Genomic DNA, 26,695 nt, shown 5'->3' with positions numbered 1-26,695 from the left:
ACAATGACAAACTGAACAGCTGCAGATAAATATTTTGAAACTGCGGTGTTGCTAGTAGAACTAGTTTCCTGTCATCTCAAAATATACAGAGTGATCCTCGTACTGGAATAAGAAAACCTACCTGAAATTTGATATCCTTAGTTTATAACGTTACCTCTCTTACAACGTAGTATTTATTTTATATCAAGATTTAGATATTTTATCCTTAATTGGAAATTGAAATAAAAACCTTCCAGTGATTATTGTAAAAACATTTATTCAAACAATAATTTCAATCTTCATCAAATATTAACAACCAATATCGCATGGCATTGCGTCTCTACCAATCAAATTACCACCACCAATATCATCAAGTTCTCTACCAAGTAAATTACTTCCTCCTATACTATCCAAACTCCTAAGTCGATAGCCCGATCCAATATCACCTGGCATGGCGTCTCTTCCGAGTAAATTACTTCCTCCTATACTATCCAAACTCCTCAGTTGATATCCTGATCCAATATCACCTGGCATGGCATCTCTTCCAAGTAAATTACTTCCTCCTATACTATCCAAACTCCTTAGTCGATATCCTGATCCAATGTCACCTGGCATGGCGTCTCTTCCGAGTAAATTACTTCCTCCTATACTATCCAAACTCCTTAGTCGATATCCTGATCCAATGTCACCTGGCATGGCATCTCTTCCAAGTAAATTACTCCCGCCGATACTATCTAGACCTCTAGCTAATAGGATATCCCAATTAATTTTTTCGGGATAAATAAGTTTGCCAGTAACTTGCCCGTTCTTTGAAGTATACAAAGTCCTTCCTCCTTCGATTCTATTCAAAGCTGTTCTGCCTAAAGTATGTCCTCCTCCAATGGTTTCCAAAATGCGTACTGAAAATAAAAAATATATCTTGTTTGATTCAAAATATCACTTTTACTCGTTCAATAAAATATGAATACTTACTCAGAAAAAGCTATATACACTATTTACATTAATTAATACTATTTACATAAAAAACTTTGTATCAGAAGTATATATATTAGAAGAATATCACTGATGGTCAAGAAATTTATTCTAAAGCCGGCCTTAAACCAAGGTAACAATTGACAATAAATAGCATGAAACAGTCTTTGGGAAACCAGTTCATTGCGACGTAAATACCATGCGAGAAATATTTTATATCAAAGCAACTAAATTGCCTCCAACAACCAGTAGTAGCCGGAGCTAAACAATAATAATTATGTCTGACAAAATAATTGTACCGGCAGCTTATGTCTTTTTACCTCAACGAGGGAAAAAACGACATGGTGGTTTCCTTTCATATCAGTAGATCTCACCTCTCGCGGTATATCAACGTCAAATAGAAAAGATAAACAATGTCTATACTCCAACTTAATTTTTTCTTCGGGGATAATGCACTAGTAGTTTTTGTGATTGCTTCATATACAAAAATAACAGTTTTTTCCTTTGACCATTCCATGGATACATCAAAAATATACGCGAGAACGTTTAAGATCGAACGAATAGTTGCCTCTATTTTGTTGATGATCGGCAGCAACTGGTCGCAACCAGAAAAATTTTGTAGCAACTTCGTATACGTCAATGGCAACATCTGGTATCCAATGACGCCACTTCACTTGCTACGTGTTATCTATTGTTACCCTAGTGTAAGGTAGAGAGAGAGAGTTTACATAATATTTTACTATATCCTTAAAAAAATTACAAAAGATCAAGATGAAACTAATGAAGGAACTGTTGCTGCTTTAAATGCAATAGATGCAGATCCGAAAATGTCATTCAAAAATCGATGCATAATTATAAAATACAGTTAAAATTTGTCCCAATTTAAAAGAAGGTGCCAAAAAGAATGCGACTACAGTTCTATTTGTCTTTGTTTCCTAGGTAGTACTTTCGCCACAAATGGTGTTCCGCTTTCCAAAAACCATCGATTTTGAAGCGAAGGAAATCCCCATTATGTATCAAAAAAAAGGGAAGCAGTATTTCAAAAAAGTGAATACTTGGTATGCCATGTCATACGGACTGGTAATCATAGAACTCTTCTTGATGGAAGGATCGTTAAACCAGCATAGTTACGTACTAAGTCTGCGGAGATTTATTGACGAACTTGTGTTAAATGCTAAACAAACTCATTTCTTTCATTATGAAGGCTATTCTGCTCATTCTATTAATAGGTTGCTGATTAACTAAATAATCAGTCAAGTGACATGTTGGCCCGCTAAATACCCAGACCTCACAATAATGGATTATTTTGGATGAGAAAGGATAAAACAAGTAGTTTATCAAGAGCACATTCCGAATAATAGTGAAATATTAAAACATGAGATAATTTTCGCAGTATCAATGACTAGAAAACAAGTCAGGCAGCTATTGGACAATTCCGGAAACGTATTGAAAATGAGCAGATATACGAAGGATATTGGTGAAGGTTACCAACGAAGATGTGAAGTCAGGCAGTTTTCGGACAACTCCAGAAACGTAACGGAAATGGGCAGATATAGGAAAGAAACATTGGAGCTTAGCATCGAAGATATAAAGTCAAAAAGCTTTTGGACAATCCCTGAAACGTATTGAAAATGAGCAGATATAGGAACGATGCCAGTGGAGCCTAACATTGAATCTGTGGTTTTAAACTTACTGTATATATCACTAAGTAGTGTCAAGCCAGTGCTGCTATTTTTTATTATAATAAAATTATTATACTTGACAACTGTTTGATATATGGCTCTAGTTGTTGATTCGAGACAACTTTGCTCAATAACACAAGAACTCAAATTATGTTATAGGGTTATGGGACTAAACCTTTTTTCATCTGGTTTCCTAGATGCCTTTGATACGCCTTGATTTCGAAATACCCAGCACATTCATCTTATTTCGTACAATGCAAAAAATGAAACGCTTAGAAGGCAAGGATTTTTACATATTGAGACCAAATTTGCTACTGAAGTTTGCAGCTTATTAATATAATTAAAACGTCCATACATTTCAAATCCGTATAATGTTTCGCTTTAATTGTCTTTACCCCTAGACAAATTTAATAGAGACATTGAGAAAATATCTATATGATTGAAGAAAATTATAATTATAAAAATTAAAAAGGAATATATGTACAGATGAGTGTATATACAACAAATTATATAGAAACGCAAATTACACAAATAAATTGAAAAAATCGTAACACGAATTATATCAATCGTCACATTTGTCTCATAGATATTTAGTTGTTAATCACCTGGTTGTAAAGTTACTAGGTTCTATTCGATTATGTAACTTAATATTCATTATGATAACATATAATTCAAAATTTTTTCATACTAACATAATCGATAGCAAAACTCACTGATATATTTAATTATATTTATTTTTCCATCTTCCAACCCCCAATTTTGGATTGGGCAAAAATGTTAAGTTAAATTAACTATTAATTGGTCATTATTAACGATAGTAAAGATATATACTATTATTATTTACCGTTTTGTTAGAAGGTCTAGAAAGAACAAAAAGACAAATAAAAAAGCAAAAAGAATTAGAGCAGGTAAAAAATTTCTAAATACCCTATCATAACATTCACACAGTCAAAAAGTAAATACCAAAACAAATAAAAACAGAAACAAAAAGACCAAAACAAAATACAGAAAATTTGAACATATACAAAACAAAATCGAGGAAGGACAACTGAAGAATAATAGAAGAACGAATAATTTAAAATATATATAAAGCACGAAAAAGTAGAAAGACATCGGGATTTAGCTAAGCTTTTAACAAAAGATGATAAAAAGAGGTTACAGAAAAAAATATTTGAAACACTTTAATCTAATCATCAATTCTATTTAAACTTTTATTAGAACGCATAAACTCGTAGAAATCAAGCTCCTATCCATTAAATTAGATCCTGGCTGGTGTATTCACATCAAAATGCTGAATAAGTACTCCTTCAAACTCAAAAATAAAATGCCAAATCTCTGCTGTATGATTTCAAATTTCCCATTTTAACCAGCGCAACAATTCTTGCATTTGGCATCGCTGTGTGCTAAGACACCTTCGTTTAACTGTGGATAATCCATCAAACACCACTTAATTCCCTTTATCAACTGTAGGTGATGATTCAGGTAGTTTGGCCATCATAAACATAAATGTTGGCCATCAGACTGGCAACGTTGAAGATATGTGAGTCTTTGTAACTTTATGCTCTTCAGGTAACATTCGCAGAAACAATACGCTGCAAACTACCATAGCCTAGTTCAATCTGATACAGCTACTCGTGGAATGGTAACGTTAAAGAAATATGAGACTATATGCTTTTAAATATATCGGATAATGATCAGAAACGATATGTTGCACTCTATCATAGTTCAGTTCAAGATCTGACTCATTTACTCGGTGATCATAACCAGTTATTTGTTGAAAAACTCGGTCGACCACTTCTTTGGCACAATGCGACTTAATATATCTTGTGTGCTCTATTAAAATGAGTGACACTTTCGCTATACATTGTATGCTTATTACTTGTCCAACCCAGATCTCCACAATATTGCTTGCTCATAAAAATCTTGCTTGTACTTTTGTCATTTCTACCGCAGATTTACTGTCTCCACTCTAAAAACGAAATTTCTCCACAATCCCTAGCTGTCAAATTCTATTCCTTGTAACCTTTTATTAACATCCCTCGTATGTGTTCAGAGATATCCAGCCCTTTTTGAGCATTATGTATTAAAGCAATATGAAAGCAATAAAAGTTCAACGTCTAATAACAATTTTTCTGTACATAGTTGTATAAATAATATTGTTTATGGAATTGGAGAGTCGTTGCTTTCATGACGATCATTTTATATTTGCAGTAACTATACTAAGACAAAGTCTCAAAACTTTTATGAAAGCTTAAATCTAAAAATGTGAGTGTGGAGAAAAGCACAATAAAAATAAGTATATGTTCTCATATTAAAATGAATGATCCAATGTAGCTTTATCATATTCTAGTATTAATTTTTTAAATCGCAACTGTGTAATTACCGAAGAAGATGGTTTGTTCGTCATCGGTTATTTTCAAAAATCTTGGTGTGACGTCATTGTTTCTCCATGTCCATAAGAACGCTACTGAAGCTATTTTTTTGAATATTCCAGTTGAACGAATTGATATTTACAGCTTTTTGTGTATAAACAAACAGAAATAATTTGCTACTTATATTAGTATATTTACAAAGCGTATAATTATTACTTACTTGGACTTCTATCAGGCTCTTGTTTATATAAAGAGAACTGAAACCAAAACATGAGTATTATTATACATTGAACAATGTTCAAAAATTTAAAACACAATCGTAACCCATAATTTTATTTACACTTTTTTAACGCTTAAACATAATATTTTTTTTAAACGTTTCATGATTTTTCATTAAAAAATTGATGCTATCCTTCGCTAAGGAATATAAAAAGCTGGGCCTTCGGAAACCACACAATTTTCAAAAACAAATAATTTAATATGATCATTAGAAACGAAAAGCTAGGTACTGACAGAAAAGAATTGATTAATTTGTTCTTCTTCGTATTTTTCTTGTTGTTGTCTAGAACTTTTCATGCCCTTTCGAGCGTTAGAGTACTGAAATTTTAATTGTCTTTTTCATATATTTTTTCCACTCTTCTCGATCCTTTGGTACTTCATTCTGTGCTATATTATTTTCCATTGTCTTCTTCCTATAATACTTGTAGCCAAGTTTTCCTGGGACTTTCTTTTCTTATATCGTTTTGCTTCTGTCACTTTTCTTATCGAGCTTTGTGTATGCGTACAGTTCAAACATATTTCAACTATTTTGTTTCCTATTGGTTCCTTTTTGAGCTTTTCTATCTATAATTACCATATTCCTTATCTTATCATCTTCGTTTTCACTGCTATTTTCCCTAGTTGCTTTATCTCAGCTGCTACTATGTTACTCTGTATCTTTTTGTTCTTTACTCAAGTTTCACTTCCATATATGAATATTGGTACAGTTCTCTACTTTTGTTTTTATATCTTCTCCTATTTTTATTTCACGTGACTCAGAATGGCTCCCAGTTATTCAAAAGTAGTCTATCCATTCGTTGTATTTTAATTATTAAATCTTCCCCTTGGTCCTTTTTTTGATTCACTACCATCCTTTTGCATGTATTGATATTTACTTCCATTGTCTTTATCTATATGACTTTCAGTTTTTTATCAACTACTGTTACTGTATCGTCTGCATATACTAATCCGTCTGTTTTTACTGGTTCTAAATTTCTGCAGCCAATTATAGTCTTCAGTTTTTCTCTTTTATTGTTTTTATTATTCTATCCATGATAAGTACAAATAGAAGAGGATTAAAACTGTCTTTTTGTTTCACTCCAATATCCATCCTGAACTCCGACGATCTCCTTCAGTTTGTTTGAATTTTCACTCTTAAGTTTGCATATATCTGTTCTTTTTGTAGTGATTCCTATTTTCTCCATACTATCCCACACAATATTTATATCTATTGAGTCTAATGCAGATTTCAAATCGTTGAAAGTAATCCTTATCAATGTATTTCCTTATCTTTGTCTAGATGATTCTCGTATGTTTTTAAACCAACTGACGATAAGTAGGTTCGGTAGTTTTTGCCACCAGACCAGAGTTTTATCAGCGAATTTCCCTTATTTTTATATTGTAAATTGTAAATACAATCTTCTGTCCATAACAATAACTCTCTAATTCTCAAAATGTATCCGCCTCAGTTGACGACAGCCTCTTGATATTTGTGCTTATTAATTTGGGTCATATGTGGGGCACTTTCATCTTTTGACATTTTGCTAATGTTAATGTTGCTTTGTTAATGTACCAGTCTTTCTCTTCACTTTCGGCTACAACACGGTCGATGATAAACTTTTTCCACTAGAGTTAGTAATCATGAAAGATAAATAAAGGCGTAAAACAATTTCTAAATTTCGAAAAAATCATTCTAATGGATTTTCAATCTATTAGGAATTTATAATATTACTTTCGTTCTATTATCCTAAACACTGCCTATAATTGATGTTTTCTTCATGAATGTTATCAATAATGTCAACAAACAATTTCAATTTGCTTTCTCAAAAAATTTATCTAATGTATTAGACCCTCTAAATTCTTTGTACTTTGTGTCCCGCTTGTGTGAAGTCTGTTGCTCACATTCATGACAGCCTGTCAACTCTTAGACTTGTGCTTAAGTTTCATCTCTGAGAATGATATCCACAACTTGCTTAATAGTAGTAAAAGCAGATAAAAGTGCCTTAGTAACACCAACTCTGGCGGACAACGTAATATTCGTAAGGGGTTTCCAGGTTTATTTGACGCTCATCTTGCTGGAATTATTATAGCTGTATTCTTTGATACCAACGACATTCTTAAAAAATCTAGTAAACTTGGATCAGAATTATGACCTTCCATATCTGAAACCGAATCTCTCAAATGGCCAAGATGATAAAACATGTCGCATTATCACAATCAATTGACCCCCATTCTGTTTAGAACTGTTGAAATTACTTTATCAATACCAATATAAAATAGTTTACATATTTGAATCAAACCAAATAGTGATGATTATCTAACACAAGGGATGATGACTGAATAAATTTATCGTGTATTTATTGTGTCAATTTTTTAATTTTATACCACAAATAATATTCGTCAATGATATAATATTTTGACCAAGTTTTCTTTATATAAGGTAACCAATTCGGAGACTGAAATAGATTTGTATAATCTCCGTAATTCTTTTCATGTAATGTCTAAATTAAGATGGGATTTTATTTAGAATATGTCAAACGCACTTGTAGGTAAATGTGGAACGTTTAATGAACTGTAGCTGTTCATAATTACAATTAATCAATATAAAGATTAGATTATGGAGCAGACACAGAAGATCGTAATAGATGTGGAATATAACAAACAAATTGGATTTAGACTAAACCAATAATTTTGATGAAAAATCACGTCCGTCACTTCAATTCTTCTTCCTCTTCTAATGCAATTGTCTAATATTTCGCAGCCAAGACATTTTCCTTTTTCCGATTTTGCCCTCAATTAACACTAAATATACAGTTTTCCTATTTTTCATTATTTCAAATAGTTCTCGTTGATTGTTAACATGTCTTAGTATCTCTTCATTTGTTAGTCTAGCTGTCCGAGGATTCTGCGATATATCCACATTTTGAAAGCCTCTATATATTCTTTAATACGACACCATAGAGAAGCACCCACCACACGTAGCATTTAATGAATCTTAATCTTAGATTAAGATCAAAATCGGAAAAATTAAGCACTTTTCAAAGTTTCAGAAATGCTTTTTGGACCTGTTCGATGCGGATTTCTTTGTCTGATGTCCAGACTTCAGAAATCCCATATATATATATAAATTTACTCACTCTTTCTATGGACCTCGCGTTAAATGTTATGCTAAAATTTTCGTATATATTGCGGTTTATACATTATGTTCACAAATTTTATTTTTTTTGTGTTTGTTTCAGCATTCTTAATCATTAGATATACTTTTCATCCAATTATTTTGCCTTTACGCCTAAGTACGAAATGTCTTTAATAGTCGACAGCAGTAAAAACCTTCTCCATAACAATTACCAATCCATCCAGGTTCTACTTTCTTAGAATGTTCAGTTCACTTTAATATCTCACAGTATACACTTTATCGTGATAATCCCTCATAGGTCATCTTATCTAAAATACCTCATTATTGCCAATATGAGTATTAGTTAGCCAAGGGTTTTTTGATTTCGTGTTTTGTCTCTGACCACTTCGTTAAGAAACCATAACTACACGTGGCGACATCATTTACTAATAAAGGTATCACGTATCATTCGCCAACTATGTTCTTGTAACATTTCTTATCTTGGAGCTACTTCTTTCTTCGTTAAATGGACATAATTTGGAAATCTACGGTATAAATGTCATTCCCTGTTTCATCCAGATTCAAAATAGCGACTGTGAGATTCCGATAAATTGTAATAGGTCAATGTTATTCTTAGATATAAAATTATTGATGATTAGGTAAGATGGAATTTATATAACTTGTCAACAAACTGACTTATTGCGCCGTTAGTGTCTTCGTCAAATTTTATCTACTTCTATAATTGTCCATTGCAATAAATTCTATATTCTATAAACATTCTAATCCTCTAAGTTATTGTAAGAAATTGTTTTATTCATTATTTTCCTTTATTTTCTTTGCAAACCTTTGTTTTTGATATACTTTTAGGATATTTACAAACTCGAACTTTTTCTCTTATTTGATAAGGATTAATTTAGTCAATTGTTGTCTAGAAATGTTTATTAATAGTTTTTTGTATCATTCTAAATTTTTATTGATCGTGATTTTCGATTATACTCGATTTTTATTAGTTTTACTTTCATCTGGTTTTATGAAAATTGTGTTTCATATGATCGCATTAAACCGCAATTAAACGGTGGTTCATATCAAATCTATCAAATATCTATATTATCGGTTTTGATATAAATACGTGTACATCGTCTTTTGTACTTCTTCCTTTCCGAAAGCCCATTTTTTAAATTATTCTAACTGGTTTTCTGTCACTTTCCAAAGAATCTGCTCTACGATAAATTTGTAAAATTTCAGAATCACGTTTAATAATTTTAATCCGATATAATATATTTTTTTACGAGCAGTAAAATCATACTTCTCAATATTTAGTTTTCTGATCGATTCATGGTTAGTTTAGTTAGAATCTATGGTCCTCTTCACTTTGCTTTACCTTTTTTCAGCTTCTGTATTGCTTGTTCAACTTCTTCTGTTTGTATCACTCGTTGATTATGTCCATTTTCAAATTCTATTTGTTTTTTAATTGTTTTGCATTGAGTAATTCCTCTCATTGCTCAATATAACTGAATTTTTATTTCATATTGTTTAACCTTCCTCATAAGAAGTTGAAACATTTTTAACATCTATGAGGGTACTCGTGAAAACCAAAGTAATAGTCATAAATTTTAAGCAACAGGATCAATATTCAAATGGAATGAAATGCAAAGTCGAGACATTGAAAATGGTCAAATGGTGGAATGGACAGATAAGAAAAATATTAAAACAAAAACCAATAGTAGGAAAAACAAAGAGAAACCGGCCAAATTATTATGGAAATATCTTCAGAATGAAAACAGACTTTCAAGAAAAGTAAAGGGAGCGGGAAATACTATCAGTAAAATAAGAAATAAACCAAATGAGACAAAAAGGGGTTAAGAAAGAAAAAGGATGGTAGAAAGGCTTCTTCGACAGCTGAAAAGTAAGAATAAGAAAAAGAAGATGTGAAAGTAAAGTTTCGGATTTCTTTTACTGTTGTCTTGCTTTTTTTTGTCATAGTCTTCCCTATGTTTTTATTTTTGCAGTTATTACTATGTCCGTAGCATTTATCCTTTGAATCATTATGTTAATTATGAAATATATGTTCATTATTTAGTAGCCTAGATCCTATTTTTGCACTTATGGTGTGCTGTGCAGATAAAATGTAAGTATTCATATTCAGTACATTTAAAAAATTATCATTTCCAAAGATATTTTTTCATTGAATGTATACCTTGTATACTTGTAATATTTATAATCCTATTTTAAAAAAACGTCGCAAAAGAAAATATCAATCACTTTTTATCAATTTCGCAAATACATATTTGGCATAAGAAATTCCAATCTTCCTTAGAGCGAGATGTTTGAAAAGAGAATGAAACAGTTGAATAAATACAGCGACGCGGCTTAGAATTCTAAAAGGATATTCTAATAATATCATTCGACGGTTATAAATGTCGATCAAGTTATTAAAATAGATATATATTGAACTGTTTTGTACATATTTATACTTATAATAACTGAAATTTCGATAGGAATGAACTATAATTACGTTACTAAGAAAAAAAAGTTTAATGGACATTAGAAACCTTGAGAAAATATTAAACAGTCGTTTAATTAATAATGTAATGTACAAGTGAGAAAAATTCCATATATCTCCCAAGCAAAATTGTAATTAGCAAATTTTGGAAACATACTGAACGTCCACACCGTTGTTGTATTCAGAACCTAATGGTGCTAGAGACAGAATCGATTCTTCAACACTTTCTAATAGTTTCATGATAGAGCAAAACCATACAGTGGTAGAAAATACAAATAAAGCGTTTGAAGAAAAGACATTTGTCTCAGCAGCATTTCTGTATATCAACCAAGTATTTGATAACATTGGGCATAATTAATTTTTATACGAAATCAAAAATAAAGTTCCATATCACTTCTACCTATTATCAAAATCATATTTGCGTTTCTTTATCAAATGTCAAGAAACATATACGGGATTACACCCAGTCAATTCAGGGGTACCAAAAAGGAGTATACTTGGACTCTAGCTAATTTATTATTCTTATCTGCCAATAACCAGGTAAACAAAAATTGCAACATTTGCTAATGACACAGACATTTTTTCAAAACATTCAACTCCTCAAAGCGCATCGAAGAATTCACAAAGGAGCTTAAATAAAATTCAAATCTGCATGAAAAAATGGACATTCAAGCCAAAGTTTATCGAGTTTAGACAAGAAAATGCAACAGAATACCTCTGCAATAAGGAAACAAATCTGAATTGAAATCAGAAACATGCACTGGCTAATTGGCAAAAGCTCACGATTAAACATTGAAAATAAGATTCTCGTCTATAACCAAAACATCATTGAAAAAGACCTGCGGTTAGAGATTAAGTCAAGAACAAAAGTTTGAGTACAAGTGGAGAAATAAGCGGACTCACAAGGTAGCTATCTGTAGAAAACAGACAGGTACGTCGTCTTAAAAGATTCAAACAAAAAAACAACCTTCGGAAATAGTGGAATATTCCAGATTTGGTAATTGCAAATATTTCACTACACCTTTTGCCACGATGCCAAATTCATTTATTTTCGCAGACTTTTTGTTTACCATTTTGGTAATTGAAAAAAAGTGTGTCTCGTCCGTGCACGGTCGAAGCTTTCCATATTTTTTGTTAATTTGATGATTCCCGTGTTGAATAACCACTTATGATTATTGTTTATACTAATTTGAATAATAGATAATATCTAGTATAGTTAGAATATAACATGACAATTCTGCGCTCTTTTATTTTGTTATTTCATCATCTTCTTAACGTAAAAATGTTTTAGAACTAACTAACGATAAATTCCTTCATCAAAAATATTTCTTAGCTCAAGAAAAGTATTTGGAATGTTGGAATAGTTAGTTTAGGATGAATATATTTTAGGATACATCAAGTTCTAAAAAACAAGTTGATCCATTCTACTTTATTTATTAAATATCCATTTTAATTTGTTAACTAGCTAGAAGTGTAGTGAAGTTAAATGTCTTATATTTTGATTAAACTTATTTTTTGGGGTATAAAGAATAAAGGGTATAAATTTATTCAGAAATTAAACTAATTGTTCCATATTTTGAAGATATAGTGAATTCTGAGGTTTTATTAAAACGTAAATTGGGCAGTTAAATGGAAATTGATTTATATTTACCTGCTCTAATTGGAGGAAATCTAATTAGGATTGTATATGTAGCCATCGTACGTCAATTATATAAAGAACACCTCAGTTCCGGATTTAACTTTAGGGATTGCCAAAATATTTGTTAAAAAACGAAATACCCTTTACCTATTCTTTATCGAAGGTTAATATATAAAATGTAAATAAATACATTGCGTATTTGATGAATAAAAATTGGTATATAAGAAACGTCAAAAACAAACGATATACACATACGAAGGTGATTTGAAAAGTTATTGACCTAACAAAGAAACAAGACATTTGTTTTCCATAATCATTGTTTTGTGTCAACAAAGCCACAATAATTTTATTTGAAAGAAAAGATCCTATTAGAACATATCACCAAAAAAGAGTTAAATAATTCGAGCAAAAAATAACAGCGTTTTTTAAAGTAAAGTAAAAAAGGGATGAACAGAAAAATGTAATACATTTTTTGAGCTAGGATCTTCCAGTTTTTTATTTAAGCTAGAAACAACACCGTGAATTTTTAAAACATTCTTCTTTTTTAATACCTCATTCGAATGATTTAAATACGATGATGATACTGTATTATTCTCTTCTTCTGTGGTGCTACAGCCCGCTGCTAGCCTTGACCTCCCATTTTCTTTCCCTGTTGTTCTTGTCCAGAACTGACATCTTCCAAATGCGTATCTTTAGAAAACTGATTTTATCTTCTGTGACTTCTTCCTGCCACCTTTCTCTATGTGTTAAATTGGCGCACACAAAGTTGGAGTACATTTTTCATCAATGTCTGTTCATCAATTAACTTTATATGGTCTGCCCATCACAGTCTCTGTACTCTTACAAATTCCGAGATATGTAGATTCTTGTATTTATGATAAATTACGTGGTATTAAACAGAATAAAAAATCATGTAATAAGTGAGCGCAAAAAATTATCAGTCTGCTTTGTTACTGACGCCTGTCAAAGCATCTAAGTTTTTTTTCATTAAAATTATATCTACTCTTTATTTGAAGTGAGTGAAACTATTGTTTCCCAATTTTTAGTTTGGTTTGCTATTAAAGCGTATTAACCAATCCATCATTTCAGCACGAAATCCAATAAAATCACTGGAAATTTAACAAAGACGATAAAACTTTCACAAGCTAATTTTTAGAAAGACATTGCAGAAAATTTTTCACCACAAGTTGTCTCTATAAACAACAAGTACAAAAATCTACAATAGTTCGAATATCTACACTCAAGCGTATTGAAAAATTATTCATTAAATAAAAACTCTTCATAAATTTGTAAAAACCCTAGGGACACATAAACAAAAATACGCAGTGTATGAGAATGTAATTAAAAAATGGGACAATAAAGTAGTATAAACGAAAACTTGAAAATGGGAAAATGCACTTCAAAACGATATTAAATAAAGGTGAAATGGAAAAAAAATTATGATTCGACGGGCAAAAACATCAGTCTGAATTCCTTCTCATGGAACAAATGTTGATTAAATAATGGTATACTAGCTGATATCATTAAATATGGAGGATGTACCTTTATATAACGAAGTTAATGGAAACTGAGGGTATAACGTCTAAATCTTGATATGTCTAATATGAGAAAGAGAGTTTGAGTCTTAATGTAAAAATCACCGAACAATAAGTAGACTTGATGATGTTATAAATATAAAGGAACAGGTGAACCAGGGCAGAGCAGAACTCTCAAAATTATAATTCCATATTTGTAATAACAATCATGGAAACTAATACGTATTCAAAAGAAAATTTTCAATACTTCGTAGTTGCGTTGTAAGACCTCATGCAAACTAAATACTAGTGCTGAAGAAAGTTAGCAGCTCAATAAATCACCTCTTAATTGCAGTGTGATTATTTAATTGGGATACACAAACGTGTTCTGTGCGCTCTTTTGATAATCGACGTTATAATTCAGACGGTTTTAAACAGTCTGGCGTGATTTAACTGGAGAAATTCGCAGTCCAGCGCAACATGTAATACAGTGGATTAGATGCCGCGTAAATATCTTGTTTGTGGTTTATCATTCTGTTTGATTCTTTTGGACGATTTGAGCTGATCAACAATATTAAAAATAACATAAAACCAAAAAAATATGTGAGTACAAATTCTAATTATTATTAGAATAGTTTATAACTTCTGAATATCTGAAATTTTGGTTTGAAAACTTTTTTTCAAATATCCTACAAGTTTAAAATCAAAATTACATAAAATCTTAAACCTATGTGAGTACGAAATTTAATTATCATTCAAATATATTTATAAATGTTTAATATCCAAAACTTTGGCTTGAAAACTTTCATATTTAACAAAAGGCAGGTAATACTGAATATAGTGAATAATTAAATGATTTATCCAGCTGTTGTAACAAGCAGAAAGAAATTTTTTTCAAATATCCTACCAGTTTAAAATCAAAATTACACAAAATCCTCAAACTATGTGAGTACGAAATTTAATTATCATTGAATTATATTTATAAATGTTTAATATCCAAAACTTTGGCTTGAAAACTTTCATATTTAACAAAAGGCAGGTAATACTGAATATAGTGAATAATTAAATGATTTATCCAGCTGTTGTAACAAGCAGAAAGAAATTTTTTTCAAATATCCTACCAGTTTAAAATCAAAATTACACAAAATCCACAAACTATGTGAGAACGAAATTTAATTATCATTGAATTATATTTATAAATGTTTAATATCCAAAACTTTGGCTTGAAATCTTTCATATTTAACAAAAGGCAGGTAATACATGATTTATCCAGCTGTTGTAACAAGCAGAGAGAAATTTTTTTCAAATATCCTACCAGTTTAAAATCAAAATTACACAAAATCCTCAAACTATGTGAGTACGAAATTTAATTATCATTGAATTATATTTATAAACGTTTAATATCCAAAACTTTGGCTTGAAAACTTTCATATTTAACAAAAGGCAGGTAATACTGAATATAGTGAATAATTAAATGATTTATCCAGCTGTTGTAACAAGCAGAAAGAAATTTTTTTCAAATATCCTACCAGTTTAAAATCAAAATTACACAAAATCCTCAAACTATGTGAGTACGAAATTTAATTATCATTGAATTATATTTATAAACGTTTAATATCCAAAACTTTGGCTTGAAAACTTTCATATTTAACAAAAGGCAGGTAATACTGAATATAGTGAATAATTAAATGATTTATCCAGCTGTTGTAACAAGCAGAAGGAAATTTTTTTCAAATATCCTACCAGTTTAAAATCAAAATTACACAAAATCCTCAAACTATGTGAGTACGAAATTTAATTATCATTGAATTATATTTATAAATGTTTAATATCCAAAACTTTGGCTTGAAATCTTTCATATTTAACAAAAGGCAGGTAATACATGATTTATCCAGCTGTTGTAACAAGCAGAGAGAAATTTTTTTCAAATATCCTACCAGTTTAAAATCAAAATTACACAAAATCCTCAAACTATGTGAGAACGAAATTTAATTATCATTGAATTATATTTATAAATGTTTAATATCCAAAACTTTGGCTTGAAAACTTTCATATTTAACAAAAGGCAGGTAATACTGAATATAGTGAATAATTAAATGATTTATCCAGCTGTTGTAACAAGCAGAAAGAAATTTTTTTCAAATATCCTACCAGTTTAAAATCAAAATTACACAAAATCCACAAACTATGTGAGAACGAAATTTAATTATCATTGAATTATATTTATAAATGTTTAATATCCAAAACTTTGGCTTGAAAACTTTCATATTTAACAAAAGGCAGGTAATACTGAATATAGTGAATAATTAAATGATTTATCCAGCTGTTGTAACAAGCAGAAAGAAATTTTTTTCAAATATCCTACCAGTTTAAAATCAAAATTACACAAAATCCACAAACTATGTGAGAACGAAATTTAATTATCATTGAATTATATTTATAAATGTTTAATATCCAAAAATTTGGCTTGAAAACTTTCATATATAACAAAAGGCAGGTAATACTGAATATAGTGAATAATTAGATGATTTATCCACCTATTGTAACAAGCAGAAAGAATTTTTTTTCAAATATCCTACCAGTTTAAAATCAAAATTACACAAAAACTTCAAACTAAGTGAGTACGAAATTTAATTATCATTGAACGAAAGTCTTGAGTCAAATATAAATAAAATCGTAAATACCAAAATTTCAGCTTTTATCCAATTGTTTTCATAAATAGAGAGACAGATTTTTGTTAATATTATACCAATTCAAAATTTAATGTACAAAAAATCAGAAAAACTAATCTTGAAATATGTTCATAAATTCTTGTTATAAAAACTATGTTCAATCCTACTGTAATTTTTTTCATCTAAACAACTCACGCACAAACATTGAAATTCACCAAAATGTTGAAAAGCAATTTTATACTCAGTGTTTGTAAATCTTTTTTGTTTTTTGTTTAAAAATTCGTAGAAATTCAATTTCATTTAAATACGAAATAGTTTTATAAATATTTAAAATAATTAGTATCCAATACACAATAATCTAAAAAATATAAATTATCGGTAATGATTGAAAACCAATTTTATATTTATATTAAAAGTACTGGATCAAATCAAAAAACTATTTTAATAATTAAAATTTGGATGGACGATTTCATATTATCCCGAAGCGCACTTTGGAAGTATTTTATTTTTAAAATTTAACCGGCATGAATAACTTACCTCTTTGGGTGCACACTGAACGCAAATAAAAAATAAAGCGGCAACAACCGCAACGAGCACAAGTAATGACCGCATCATATAAGAATAGATGAAGATAGCTTGTGGCGGTAGCCATACTCCACGAAAGCTTTTATATTCAGAATTCTTATCCCGATTTTCGGGGTAGGGACTCTATCTTCCCCCTACTTTTTACGCTACGTCATTCCTGATGTAGAGAAAATACTAACGCAGGTGCACGTATCCTTTCTAAAAGCTTTTTGATAACGTTTTTATTTCAATATCGACGTTTATTGTCACTAACAATCACTATAATTATATGATTCAACGCCTATTTTACTTGTTTTATTGGCATTAGTATCCGCTTTTACCGAAATCAATTGCACCTACACATCGTCCAATTTATTTTGAATTTGCACTACGTGTATGTCTATTATTACTATTTTCCGAAATTTTCCTTATTCTTGAGATTTAGCTTATGTAAAAACTCGAATAAAAAATTTTTAAAAACTACACTTTAACTGAAATGGTTGAAATATTTTCCTTGGAACAATTGGTCTTTGAGAATTAAATCATAACAAAGTTAAAAAATTATATTTATAACCTATATGTACTGAAATGTACAGAAAAGTTGGTTATGTAGGAGCTATTACCTTCTAAAGCCGCTTGACATGATGCAAGACAATGTGCAAGAAATTGCATGCAATTTCTTGTAAGATCAATTCATGGACGAATATTGCACGTCATTTGACATTATGCAAGTCCTTTGTGTTATTATTGCCACTAATCAAAATTACTTAAGTAAAAATAAACCATTTCTTAACCTCAAATTTTATTAAATGTTTTGTGATCGGTTTAAAAATAAAAATAACAAAGCTAAGAGAAGTGAATAAAGGTCGATTGACATAATGCAAGATAACGTGCAAGGCAATGCAAGACACAATATTTCTTGATCAAAAACATGCGCAGATAAGTTTAGCTGATTGTTCCACGCAAGATCACGCACTTGCAGCTTTATCGGTTGGATGTCATTTTATTGCGTGCAAGCTGCAGTTCTAGGGAGAAATCTAGTTACTTTTGGCAAAACAGATTAGCTGACTTTCGTAAATCTTAGTTTTATTCTCATTGTTAAGCTAGGCACAAAATATTAAATAAAATTTGAGGTTAGGATTTTGATTGATACTCTTTTCTGTCCACACACACTCCAAAAGCAAAGTAACAGAAGTTATCATCAATGCTAGTGATGCACTGACCACTTTCTTCTTGTTTACCTAGTTTTGTTATTTTCAGTTTCAAACCGTACACAAATATTAAATAAAATGCAATATTCATCTATGCAATATATTGACCTTGCAATAAATTGCATGCAATTTCTTGCACGTTGTCTTGCATCATGTCAAGCGGCCTTAAGAATAATACTATTTTCGACGTTCAGATGTCGTATCATCTTGTCGAGGGTTGAATTCTAGTTCCAATTCATGAATAGTTTGGAACATTTCTTCTGAGGTAATTGTTTTTCACTCATTCTATTTATTACTCTCTTGTGAAGTTAATTATGCACAATTTTCCTTCCACTCGTTTATTTTCTTTTTGCATGGCTGTAATATTTTTACTGTTTCATCTAGTAGAGATTTTAGTTTCTTTTTTGGTATTATTCTGTTCTCTAAAAATAACTTAAAACTATAGTTCAAGCTGGATAAAATATAAATTAAAATGTATAATAAAATTATGCGTATTGTTACGTCAACTCGTCAACGGTATAGGCCGTGAAGCTGGTCCTGTACGTTTATTATAGAATTCTAAAATTTGGTGTTTTCTTAACTAATTTCTAGGAAAGTCTTTTTATTTATTTGTTTTTGTTTTTTTACTTTCTAGAATTCTAGGAATGTCGTTTCCGATATAAAATCGAGCATATTTAGCGGAGTTAATTCGTTTATAATGGATAGTCATAGTCATGAACGGAACGAAATATAAAACTAACCGGTGAATTTAAATCAATTATATAAGTTAACTAAGTCCAGTGTAAATGTTTGAATAAATTAAATAAATGAGAGACCGTGTTTATAAATTCACCCCACCGATAGAAATAGTATAAATAAATGAGAAAAAAATAACAGTATCATTTACATTTAACGATATGTAATCTATATTAAATTATAATTAATTTTACTCAAGTCTTCTATATCTTGTTCATCATTTACTAAAAATTTATTTATTTTAAATTTCCTTCATTTTTAATTTTTGATAATTTTTATCGTGGGCTAATATTTCGGTGTTTCTAAAATCAAAATCATGTTTTCAATGTTGTCGAACGCAGTTGATGCATTTTTAGTATATTTGTGACCATATATTCCATTTTCTAGATATTGCTTAGTCATTCCAATATAATTTTTTGGACAATTTAAAAATAGTATGGGGTTAATAACAAGTGATTTTTTTAGTCTTAGTTTTGTTTTTTAATTTTGTAAACCACGGGTAAAGCTTATTCTCTGATTTATGGCATCCACTGATATTGTGTTTAGATAGAAAATATTTTAGTTTTTCATATAATTGACAGGTAAAGCTGAACATGTACTTTTCTTTGTTTGGCTTTGTTGCTAAATTTGGTGTTGCGTTATTATTATTATGAAATCTATATAAACGTTGTTTAATAATTCTATTAATTGGTTTTGAAAGATATTGATTATTTATTAAGATAGTGTGAAGCTTTTGGATCACTTCGGAGTGATAGATATTCGAAAAATTCAGCTTAAAGCTCTATCTGTTGATTCTATATAAATGATTATATATCGTGCGATATCTAAAGTATGTAGACTAATACCTAACATTGGCCCAATCTGTCAAAAGTAATGTCTGTGACATTACTTCTTGACATTAAAAAAATAAGTTTAACATAAATTTTAATTCATATTTGGTCCAGTTTAAACCATAGTTTAAAGCAATTTTTGTGATAATGTTCCTAATGAGAAGCAAACATAAATTAAATAAACTATTAACGTACAAATTCAAAAAGTTTAAAAAAAAATATACCCAAAACAAATGAATTTATATTGATTTATTAGCAAATTTCTTTTGTTGTTTGTTGATAAATGTCTTGGTTTTGATTCTCTTCTGATTGAAAATTAGTTGAAGAAGTTAAAAATATCGACGTCTCGAACAATTTGGCTTTTATCATAATATAACTTGACATTGGCAATGTAAAATTTCATGAATCACCCACAACAACAATATCAAAATAAAATTCCGTTATAACCACATAATATAATTTTTTCTCAGTTGTTCTATTTCAAAAATATGTTGCATCTATTAATTAACTTTTCGTTCCTATGTATATGAGCCATTTCTAAAAATTCTCTTATTGGTATTTCATGGTTTGTTAATGGAATTTTTTTATCGTATTAGTGACCTTTTAATCTATTTTCTAAATACTGAGATGTTTGCCCTATGTAGACAGCGTCACAATCATTACAAGTTATCTAATATCACTTCTTTCATTTTTGGGTGTTCTAGATTTTAGTCTAATGAAATACTTTCAAAAAACTATGTGTAAAATTTCATGACATTCCGATTAGTCAGAAAAAAACAACCATTTGGGTGAGGCTACTTTTGTTATTTTCAAAACAATTCCGTGTGTTAATTTATCATTGCTTCTTGATGAAAAAAAAATACTGTACGATCTCAGAAATGGTTTTAAGAATGTTATCCGGACTCTGCTTCATTGAAAAGAACCATTTGTTATTGGCTGAATTTAAACGTAGTCGTAGTATAATGGTGCACGTTTTGGTCGTCCAATTGAGGTGATTACTCCAGAAAACATCAAAAGAATCCACAAATTGTTTATATCTAATGGTAAATTGAAATTGCATGAGATATCAGAACGCACTGTGCTTACAATTATGCATGAACATTTGACCATAAAAAAGCTTTTTTCAAAATGGGTGTCGCGTTTACTCACAATCGATCGAAAACATCAACGTGTTGATTCATAGCAGTGTTTGGCCATGTTTACACGTAATAAATCAATTTTTTTCATGTGACAATAGATGAAACATGGATCCATCACTTCACTCCGGAATTAAAACGATCATCATCTGAGTGGACTGCATCCGGTGATCCACCTCCGAAGCGTCCAAAGCTCTCAGCTGGGAAAGTGATGGCTTCAGTATTTTGGGATGCGCATGGAATATTGTGCATGCACGAGTTTGTTTGAATGCAAAAATCAAGAAAAAAACGGCCCCATATGTCGAAGAAAAAACCTTTGTTTCGACAAGACAATGCATCAATTCACAAGTCGATGGCAACGATGGTTAAATTGAACGAATTACACTTCGAATCGCTTTCTCATCCACCATATAGTCCAGATCTGGCCCCTAGTGACTCCTGGCTATTCGCTGATCTCAAAAAAATGGACGTTGGTAAGAAATTGCTGATATTGAAGCCTATATTGAAGCAAAAAACAAATCCTTCTACAAGCACGGCATCAAGAAGTTAGAGAAACATTGCAATGTTTGTATTGCTCTTAAAGGACATTACATTCATGAATAAAATCGATTTTTGGCAAAAAAAATGTATTTTTCTTAGTTAGTCACATGACATACTGAGTTACATTAGGTATTAATATCATATTTATTGAAGTAATATGATGGTTGTGCTTGTACATATGGTGAAGAAAAATGTTTTTCATTTTGATGCTTATTTTCTGTTATGTTCCTTAATTGATTATACTGTCTGTTTATCCTTTTGATATATACGTTCTTTATCTCTCTCAATACAATTCTGTTGAATTCGTATAATATTCTATTTTTTTTTTGTTATTGTTAATTTTATATAATGTAAAATCAAGAAAATTATAAATTAGTTGTATTGAGTGGTGAAAGTGAAAGTCTTCTGTTGTTTGGTATATCCCCTTACCAATCCATAAAAGGTGCCAAAATACAGTTAAAAGTCCAATTGACAGCCTCCGAGATGATTTTCCTATTTACTAGCCAAGTAGATTACGCTATAAATACAGGGGTTTCAAGACTTTTCATGTTGTGTGTATTTGTTCGTTATCTACATCGAATGCTGGTAGAATAACATCATCACAGACATCTGACAATACTTTAAAATGATTTCGATATTGCTTTCTCAGATTCGATAACGTAGATTTTTTTAATATTCCATTATGCGTATAACAGGTTTGATTATATACAAAATACTTCAACCATAATGGAAATGTTGAACATTTCTTACTTATAATTTACTAAATAATGTATATTACTTTAATTAGCCGATTACGACTCTGACTCTGAATACTTTCTGGCTCTTTCATTGACAGATAAATAAACTGTTAGCTACATGTTAACTGAGATAATAGAATTTACACAATAATTTATTGCCTAATCTGTCTTGTGCAGTACGATGATCCAGAAACCAATAAGAAATGGACAAATGCATAACAGTTATAGCATTCGTATTATTATTAGATTTATCCTACTTGAATGATATTTTGTGTTATAAAATATATAAATAAAAAAATATTCTGTTTATACGCAGAAATTCTGTCCTCCTGACATGGAAAAGTTTTTAGCTAAAAATAAAGTGTTCTTATTGTAGCCAGTAGAGCGTCCATAAACCACGTGGTCTAATTATAGTCCTTTTTGGACCTCTCCCTCCTCGCACGTATCCTAACGTAGCCTTTTCCATGACCTCTGCCCTTTGCTACGTAGTTTTCAATAATGAAAATAAATAACATTTATTTGTGTTTTATATATAATAATATTTCTCATATTTATAAACAATCTCTCTCAGCACACTCTTTCAAATTATTAATTATTGCAACATATTGTTTAAATAAAGTCAATCTCATTATGGGGACTTGTTTTGAGTATGATGACATCTACCTCACCAAGCCACTCAATAGCCGCCTCAAGTGTATCTAGCTCACATAGTACTTCCTTTTCTGTTTTTTTATTATTCTCTGAGCACGTTGTTTATGATTAGAGTTGATACGACTTTCAAGAAATAAACTGTGTACTTTTTGTTCTTTTTTGAGACAAAATATGCGCCGCAAATACAACAAGTCCTTCCTGCGAAAGTTTGAATTACATTGGATAGACAGAAACTCAAGAAAAAAGTAAAAAATATGTTAATTATTTTTTTAAACCATGTATTTAGGATTCTTCCTGAAAAATAAGCGTTTCTGTGCCAAATAAAATCAGTTTCTTCAACAATTTCATCTGTGGGTGGCTCAACGTAGGATTTATGGACGTTTCCTAGTGAATGTAAAAACTTTTTATTTCAATGCTATATTATAAAAACTATGTTTGATTGGTTAGAAGCACTAATTTCAAGATCTACTAGTTCCAACCTATAATTGATATCAATATTGCATATTCAAATACACTCAGAAGGAATAATTCATCGATCTTGATTGATTGTTAATATGATAAACATCAAGTGTACACTCCTATAAACATATGAGCATCTATAAAAAAAAAAGTAGTGCAAATTGGACAGTTTTCTTCCAATTGTATACTAAACGTTTGTAATAGGATTCAAATTTGGCAGCATGCAACATGTGAAAGTGAAAATAGGCACGTGGAAGCCATTCTACATAAGGCAGTAAACAAAATTAGCATAACGCATATATATCACGACTTTCAACGACCGTATGGTAAAAACAAAGTCGAAATTTCACTAATTGGGCTTCAAATTGCTTTCGCATCCGCCGTATTCTCCAGATCTGACCCACGACATTTTTATTTTTCTGTTCAGACCTCAGGAGGATACTGAAGCCTATTTTGAGGCTAAAGACAAATCGTTGTATTAAAATGATATCAAAAATTGTATCACTACTATAATCATCCTATCACTCTCGAAGAGAACTTTACTGAATTCTATCAAAGATTTTTTTATATGCTAGCCTAAGATATTTTCAGCCCAGATGTTAAGTAGGTATTTCCAATATATATTTGAACTATTTTAATTCAGTTAGATTTGACCATATTGACAAAGTCAATTAATTCATAATATTAAATGATTCATTAAATAACTTAATATCACAGTCAGGTGTATTATATTGATTGATAACAAAATTATCATTAAAAACGACGGACTTGCACAATTAATATAGAGAATATGGTAAATACTATCATGTCACAAAAATAATACAGTGATTGTTTATTTTGTAATAAGTTTATCTTGTTTGTTATATTCAAAGTACTCAAAAGCTTTATTATATTAAGTGCACTCGAACTACTGTCTAAAATGTTTTTACTGCCGTGTTGTGTTACGTATCGGTAAACTAACTATTTACACCACTAATACCGAAAAAACCATACATTTCTCTTCTTTCTATAACGGTCAAAAGTACAAAAAAAACAAAAGCAAGGGTTTACATATGTACAATCAACAAATTATTTGCAGTCGTGTCATTTAATATGAAAAAATTCGTTACGTTTCCTGAATAATCAGATAAAGATCTGACAACAATGTGAAAACTAATTTATTATAGAAATTAAGCGTCTTAAGGTTGAAACTTGTTCTGCATACCATAGAAATAATACTCTTAGAAGGCTAGGATATGAGAATATATAAACGGATCTAGTCACTGGGTTGAGGAAATGTTATAGGAATTACAAACGAATAATCACCTCCTGAATTTTGTCTTATGAATTTAGAAACTCCCTATAAATGCACACATGCACATACTGAACACTCTATTTACACTACACCAACACACACTGTTTCACGCGCGTTTCGATAACTAAGAAACCGAAGATTTTTTTAGTTAAACTTCAGTGTTTTCAGCTTCAGCTTACGCATGCAGATAGTTTAAAAATTGAAACTCTTAAAAATTGAATAATGATACAACGAACTAAACAAAAAATCTATTTGCATAAACACAACATAACAAATATTACCAATATAACGGATCAAAAATGCACATCTACTAAAAAAAGCCTTTTTATCTATTGGTTTTTAGAAACACAACGGCAAAGCAAGGTTGCCATTTACCTGGTACAAAGTACAAAATATGAAAAGTTCTAGATTAAAACATTTCATTCAAAATCCATATTAATTTGTCATATAGATTCGATTTCAGAAAATCCCATCTCGGGATTTAATAATATGTTATTAAAATTCTCATGAAATGGGGTGGTTTTTATGGTTTGGCAACTTCGTTTTTAATAAGGTTATAAATAAATGCTCGCATAAGCGTACTATAGTACAAATCCACTATTTTTCTCGCTTTCTGTCTTCTCCATATTTAAGCATTTCTAGATTTTCCTCTTTCCGTTTTTGTCCTTCATCCTCAAACGTGGAAATTTTCATCAACATTTTTCAAAAAAATCTTTGCGATTTCCTCAATATATCAAACTAAATATCCATTTTCGTCTTCTAAGAACTTGTTTACTATATTTATTCCCTCAAATTTTGCTTATGTGTCATAAAAGCTAACTGCTAATTTCATTATCATCATCATAGTTATTTAGCTCCCATATAACAGAACATATCTTACATTGGTTAAATAATTTTCATAAAACTAAATATGAAAATATGGATCTCGTGTTATATCGTTGATATTATGTATGTACCTAAATTCTGGTTGAAACATTGATATAAAGACTTTGACTTTCAATATCTCGAACAGATTTATTATTAACAAACGGATTACTATTAGGAGGAGTCAAAATTTTCAATGCCGATTCTGGATAATTTGTAACTACTTCCACATTTAGATTTCTGTCAAAGTTAATATTATGTTAATATTGAAAAAATAATAAAAAATTTTCAAATTGGAGTTTGTAATCTTCAGAACAAGAAAATACACCTTTACATTTATTCAATTCACTTTAAATATTTTACACTAGCAGACCCCCATGTAAAGCTCTAAATGGAAAATAAAGAATTAACTTAATTTTCATCTACTTCAACCAACTATTTCAAACGTTCTCTTCTCATATCTGCACATATTCCTATGTATTTTGTATTAATCTTTTTCTATTAACTGCAGGTGGATATGTCACCAGGAAGTTCGGTGCACCTCTCGGGGATCCAGGGTCCAAAAGAGCCACAGGATGCTGCGAAATTTGAATCAGTTTTGATTCGAAAATTACAAAAATCTATATTATGCCATAATGATTAGGAAGTAATCAATAAAGTCTTTATATTTTTCTTATAAAATAACATAAATACTCAATATTGGTGGCCCACAAAAAAATATATTTTGACCTGAAGTCCACTCGCCCTCAGATCCCTTACTGTTTTTTCCATATTTTATCATATCTGTTATTACCTTTTTACCTCTTTCCTTCTTTTGCCTTTATAATTCTTCAATTTATAGCTAACATGTCCACTTGTATATTATCTTTATTCCCTCAACTTTGATTCATAAATCATTAAAGTGCACTGCTAATTCCGGTTCATTCTTTTCTAAATAATTTGCTAAGAAAATAAAACTACTCGTAATA

At 30.2% G+C, this 26,695-nt stretch overlaps 1 protein-coding gene across 1 annotated transcript; it reads right to left on the bottom strand.

The window, feature by feature from the left end:
• Window positions 1-236: 236 nt before the first annotated feature.
• LOC130445984 (uncharacterized) lies at window positions 237-17,343 on the bottom strand. The gene is made up of 3 exons (XM_056781929.1): window positions 17,244-17,343; window positions 5,226-5,262; window positions 237-878 (listed from the first exon to the last, which is right to left on the bottom strand). The coding sequence occupies exons 1-3, from the start codon at window positions 17,319-17,321 to the stop codon at window positions 289-291; spliced, it is 705 nt and encodes a 234-aa protein (XP_056637907.1). The 5' UTR covers window positions 17,322-17,343; the 3' UTR covers window positions 237-288.
• Between the last annotated feature and the right edge of the window lie 9,352 nt (window positions 17,344-26,695).

The sequence above is a fragment of the Diorhabda sublineata genome, chromosome 6, assembly GCF_026230105.1.
Source record: "Diorhabda sublineata isolate icDioSubl1.1 chromosome 6, icDioSubl1.1, whole genome shotgun sequence".
NCBI classification, from domain to species: domain Eukaryota; kingdom Metazoa; phylum Arthropoda; class Insecta; order Coleoptera; family Chrysomelidae; genus Diorhabda; species Diorhabda sublineata.
The sequence above is the reverse complement of the archived record's forward strand: the minus strand, read 5'-3'. Positions and strand labels throughout refer to the sequence as shown.